The sequence below is a fragment of the Myotis brandtii genome, unplaced genomic scaffold (assembly GCF_000412655.1).
Source record: "Myotis brandtii unplaced genomic scaffold, ASM41265v1 scaffold675, whole genome shotgun sequence".
Classification (NCBI taxonomy): domain Eukaryota; kingdom Metazoa; phylum Chordata; class Mammalia; order Chiroptera; family Vespertilionidae; genus Myotis; species Myotis brandtii.
Genome location: NW_005370635.1, coordinates 1049065 through 1055064, shown reverse-complemented (window position 1 = coordinate 1055064; position 6000 = coordinate 1049065). Strand labels below are relative to the sequence as shown.

At 43.9% G+C, this 6000-nt stretch overlaps 1 protein-coding gene across 1 annotated transcript in view; it reads right to left on the bottom strand.

Moving 5' to 3' along the window:
* Window positions 1–275: 275 nt before the first annotated feature.
* ATG14 (autophagy related 14) overlaps window positions 276–6000 on the bottom strand; it is a gene marked incomplete at its 5' end in the record, with an annotated part of 35856 nt that continues 30131 nt past the window's right edge. The window contains 2 exons of the mRNA XM_005881307.2: window positions 276–2637; window positions 3109–3479. Coding sequence (XP_005881369.1) covers window positions 3173–3479 — 307 coding nt within the window. The remainder of the gene's footprint in view (window positions 2638–3108; window positions 3480–6000) is intronic.

Genomic DNA, 6000 nt, shown 5'->3' with positions numbered 1-6000 from the left:
TGTTTCAAACTGCAAGCTCAGAGGCCGGCAGCGGCAGGCGGGGAACGTTGGCTTCCTCCGTCACTGAAGCAAGCAAGCCTCATGTTCGCTTCAAGCTGCCTGGCTGCCGGCCGCCATCTTGGCTGGCAGTTAATTTGCATATTGCCCTGATTAGCCAATGGGAAGGGTAGCGGAGGTACGGCTAATTACCATGTTTCTCTTTTATTAGATAGGATTATCCAGGGCTAGATCTCATTCGATTAATTAGTTTGAAAAAGACATACATATTAGCAAAATACTGGTAAAAGGTTTATTGTAATAATACAATAAAAGTTTAGAAAACATTTGTATGACTCAATCTGGTTTGGAAGTTGCAGAGCAATGGGAAATTCCTGCAACATGACACCACGGAAGAGATTCCCAGACACTGTAGTTCTTTTAACAGCATGCCACCAAATGCTTTTTTCCAAATTACCAACACACGAATCCTTAAATGTATCCTGTCTGCTAGACCCAATGCTGACATGTTTTTTGTCTTAACTTACAGATGTGCAAAACTTTTCTTAGTCGGACTCCATTACAAAAAAGTCTTTAGCAAACCATTTTAAGTGGCCTATTGGTGCCTCTGGATTTTTATTAGTATTATTTTGTTTCAACAAATCATTTTAATGTGGAATAAAGGACCAAGGTCTATGGCTTTTTGTTTAAAAATAAAAACCAGCTTCAATTTTTTAAAAAGCTGTTTACATATGGTTCTGGAACCTACATGAAAGAATTTAATGAGCAGCAAAAAGAATAGAAAAAACAGTGGTTGAAATGTATACTTAAGAATATTTACAGGGTGGATCCAGTGCAAAATAATGAAAACCAAAATACCTCAGCAGTGTAAGCCAGTATGTTGGTGTTCATAACCACTAAAGGGTTTGATCATTTTAACCCTAAGTAAAGTGCCTCTAGTTGATAACAACAACAAAATATACCCTATCAATCCCTACATCTCCCATATCCTTGCACGGTTTGTTGAATTACTCCAGTTATGAGTTTGTGATCTCTGGATTCTGTTCTTAAGCTTCATCTCACATTCATGGTTTCCAAGAGGCTTATTTGAGAACAACCGTGACTATTGTGCATCTTTCAGCTGAAGTCAAGCTCTACCCTCAAGCCCCAAATCCCAGTCTTTCAACTCTTGAGACTAAGCTCTTCTTTTTGAGGGTTGGAAGTACCTGGTAAGTCTTACCTCATGGGATTTTAAGTTCACTTGGTGTTTCTTAACTCTACGAATTACAGGCCTGGATGGTACAACACAAGCCCAGCAACATAAAGCTGAGCAGTTAAAACAGAGCCTGTTTCCTCCTAAAGTGGCAAATTCATACTCAGGGAACTTGGGACTCCTGGGTAGGAATAAACAACCCTTCTGCAACTCTACCCCAAACTCTGCCAAACACTAAATATACCAATAGCAAAAGCTATATAGCACCTCGGGTTGGAGGCAAAGATCATCTCTAATAATTACAACGAGAAAAGAAGCTAGGGCAGGGCAAACCCCCAAGTGATTTATCTGAGGTACTATCATGCTAATCACACTAACAAGATATGGTAATAATGCCTGTTAGGAATTTTTCATAGGATTTCTTTTTGTAGTTACATAGGATTTTTTTTTGCAGTTATTAAAAATAAACTACTTACATATTTGTACATAATGCCTCTCTATGGTTTTCTTAAAAGATTGTCACTAGAGAATGACAAGAAACGAGCTGAAAATGGTCTCTTGGTGAGGAAACATCCTTCCCTGGAGCTTCCCCTAGGAGACAGGAGGAGTACCAGCTATGATTTCCTCTGCATTTCTGAGGAAGGTAGTGTCCTTAGAGCAACAAAGACTTCTAGGAAACAGGCAGGATAGCTTTCCCTGGAAAAACCTGCCACCTACTATATCCCTTAGAAACAAATTGGACACCAGAAGACTACTAAAGGCCACTTAATTAAAAGTGGCTTTTACTAGTAACCTCATTAGCAAACAACCTTAATGACTTAATCTTTCACTCATAGAAAATAAGTTTCATTTCAAACTGCACATAGTGTAGATGGTAGGAATTCAATAATCTAGGTAAGAATGAACTAAATTCCACTCAGAATATAAGAAAATAGGTTTACAATCTCTAGGACATTATTGCAGCTAGAATTTCTTCTGTTCATGGATGTGGGTCCTAAAGAAAAGAGCTTAGTTTCTTTGGTGTGTGGGGAGAAAGAAAAACAGGAATGTCTGATGAGCTACGACAGAGCAGCACAAGTGAAATAATGTTTAAATTACTCCCCGTCCCCCTTCCCCCCCAAAAATAAACACCACCCTTCCAAACAAAACCAAAATCCTTGACCTAAAAACCAAACGTGACCAAATTATAAAGAAATCGAGTATCTCAAATTGCCTGCTGGTTTTCTGTACAAAAATGATCGCATAAAAACGAACTCATATTAAACAGTTTTTTATCTTTCAAGTCCTAATCATCAAGAATCAGTTCCTTGAGATTCAATCTCTACAACATAAAGTGACAGGAATAGTCTCAGCATCACGAGGACCAACATGTCAGCCGGGTCCGGGTCCTCTGGCCTGTGATCAGCATCACGAGGACCAACATGTCGGCCGGGTCTGGGTCCTCTGGCCTGTGATCAGAGGGAGCCTAGATGAATTTCTGCCTCAACAGAACTGGCCTCGTGCACTGGTCCTCCTTCCACCAACACTAGTCTGGGTAGAAGGACCTTTGACCCCTCTGTTTTATTATCCTCAGTATGTCTGTCACCACCATTGGCCATTTGACAAAGAAATGCCTATCTCCCTGCTTTAAACAACAAAAATAGTTTAGCCCTAGCCAGTTTGGCCTGTGGACTGAAGAGTCTCGGGTTCGATTCCCGTCAAGGGCACACACCTGGGATGCAGGCTCGATTCCGGGCCCCGACTGGGGCAAATGCAGGAGGCAACCAATCAATGTATCTTTCTCACATCGATGTTTCTTTCTCTGTGTCTCTCCCCGCCCCTTCCACTCTAAAAATCAATGGAAAAATATCCTTGGGTGAGGATTAACAACATCAAAAAAAACAGTTAAAAAAAACTTTTTGTTCCAGGCATGATCTTACCTAAATACATAGTTTACTAGTTTACTTTCCTGATGCAAATCTGGCACATTGTGATCCATGCTCGTTAACGGTGTCCAGTGTAAGCTTTAAACCAGGAGGTCACCGAGGCTGCAGCGGAGGAGATCATCCCGCCCGCACTGCTGCTGGCGATGGGCGGGGAGGCCTGGGTGCTCTGGCTCTGCGAGACTTCCACGGGCTGGGAAGGGATGTCACAAAACCGGGGGCTTGGCAAGTTCTCCCAATCTGTGCCCAAGTCGGTTTCCTCATCACTTATGTGCTCGTCTCCACTCTCATCTGATTCTCCAGCAACTCCGGGATCCACAAATTCCATGGACTCCTCGAGGTCTGCGCGCACTTCAAAGGGTCCCGACCTGTGTGCCGACAGTGAAGGGTCTCTAAGACACCACCGTTCTCACAACACGTGACACGGGTGACAGGAGACCTGATGCATGTAGGAGACCCAGAGCTATCACTGCATCCGTTCCCTAAGTCTGCACTGTGTCCACTCACTGTTGGTCTATAATTCAGTTTTTCTTTATCTAAATAACTGTCATCCAACTAATGAATAATACCACACGTCTCAATTCTACCTACTTTATTTGTGAAGACCCTGGACAGAAAAAAACCCATCCCGTGAGACCATCCATTCTGGTTCACAGTATGATTGTTTTAAACAACTGTACTATCTATACATTCCAATGACACAGTTTTGACAAAAACAGTCACATGATGTATATACTCGGGTATATTAGTTAGTGGAACCAGTATCAAATGGTATACAAAGGAAATTAAGATGTTCTCTGCCTATGGAAGCCCTCAATTATTAAACTCAAGACCCAAAGGGGCTAAATGATATGGCTGTGTACATGTTAGCAAAGCCTCCTGGGACTGGTGTCACAGCCGGCTCCCGCACACATTTTAAGATATCATCACACAATTTTCTAGGGACACGTTTGTGGCATAAAATGAGATGTGATTATTTAAAATATATTCATCTGGAATAGTACATATTCCTGCAAGGTCTTTCAGTAAAACATTTTATTGCCCAAAGTTCCCTAGTAATGTCTCCACCTCCAAATCTCTCAACCTTTCTTTCTCAGGCCGCACTCCCTGTGACAGCCCCTCAGTGCCTCCGTGTGGAACAAACCCCACCAGGCCTGCTTCTCCTTGTCCCTTTCCAGTGCCCGTCACTCCTGCCTCCTGGGAGCCAGGCTGCATCTTCTCCAGGGGACTTCCTGCAACCAGCTATAGGGTGGGACCAAGTCGCTTCAGCAGCCTCTAGCTCTCCATCGTTGCTCCCAAGTAAGGCCCAATGCCTCAGTTCATTTAAGAGGTTCTCTAGTAATTACTTAGGGAGAAATGACAGAGGACAGCAAAAATAACAGAAATGAGAAATACCTTAGGAAAGTATAACCTGCCCTTTAGTCTGTGGTCCCAAATTCTTTATAGTATAATGACAAAAGCCTAGCGTTGGCCTCCAAGCGCCTCCGCAGACCTGCACCTCTGACCCGCTCTTCCAGGGCCAACTAGACTTCATTCTTACAAGACAGCCCTGCTTCCCAGCTGGGGCAGCAATAGCTAATGTTTTTGCTCTAGGCCAGGGGTGGGCAAACTTTTTGACTTGAGGGCCACAATGGGTTCTTAAACTGGACCGGAGGGCCGGAACAAAAGCATGGATGGAGTGTTTGTGTGAACTAATATAAATTCAAAGTAAACATCATTACATAAAAGGGTACAGTCTTTTTTTTTTTTAGTTTTATTCATTTCAAACGGGCCGAATCCGGGCTGTAGTTTGCCCACAGCTGCTCTAGGCACTGTTTTTAGGGCTTTACAAGTTTTCATTCATTGGAAGATGTGCCACAGGGTTTCCCATTGGTCTCTAGTGAACAATTTACATTCCAAGAAGCCCCTCAGACCAGGGACTGCCAAGCTTCCCAGGCCTCCACCCTGCCCCAAAGTTGTGATTTTGCAAGGGCTGAAGGGAACAAGAATTGGGAGGGGATTCTCCCCACAACCTTCGTTCCTCCCCTTGAAACTTTTCCCATAAACCCAACAACCACTGCAACCTGTTTCTTAGCTCTGAGTGCCCCTTTTCTGTTTCCTCTGGTTCTCCTTACAGTTTACTTATTTTCTCCCTTTTTGCTTTTCCTTGGCAAACAAGTCCACTCCAAAGACTTTTTTCTTTTTTCCTCCAGATTCCTCTCCTCCAAGCTCCAATCCCAATCACCCGTCTGTCAGAGCTCCCCGACTGAGTGCTACTAACCACACTCTCATCTCGGGTATCTGAGCCAGTCAACAAGGTCTCAAAACACGGCCAGCTGGGATTCCTCCCTCCTCCCTCACCCTCCTGCCTGACACCACCAAATAAGTCCCCTTCCCATCCTCAGTGTGTCCCCCAGCTCTGGTCCTCCCTCTATTGCTACCACCGCCAGCCAGTCCTGCCCCCCACCCACCTCAGCTTGCCGAAGAACTGTCCCTCTCATGGTGTTTGCCTATTAAAAATGTTCATAATTTACCAGGCCAGTGTGGCTCAGCGGTTGAGTGTTGACCTATGAACCAAAAGGTCATGGTTCAAATTCTAGTTAGGGCACATGCCTGGGTTTCAGGTTCTATCCCCAAAAGGGGCCTGCAGGAGACAGTGATCAATGATGTTTCTCTCTCATTAATGTTTCAATCTATCTATCCCTCTCCCTTTCTCTCTCAAAATCAATTAGAAAAAAGAAGTTCACAATTTAAGTGTCTTAGCTGGTTTCCCTCCTTTCCCAAACACAAGGCTCTCGGATTCTGTTCTGTTCAGTTTTGCTGTCTGGGGGTTAAGTCTTCTGACTCCCCCGGCTCCCTCACAGGTCCAGGTCAGCTCTCCACCATCACTACACTTCCTTTCTGCTAGCC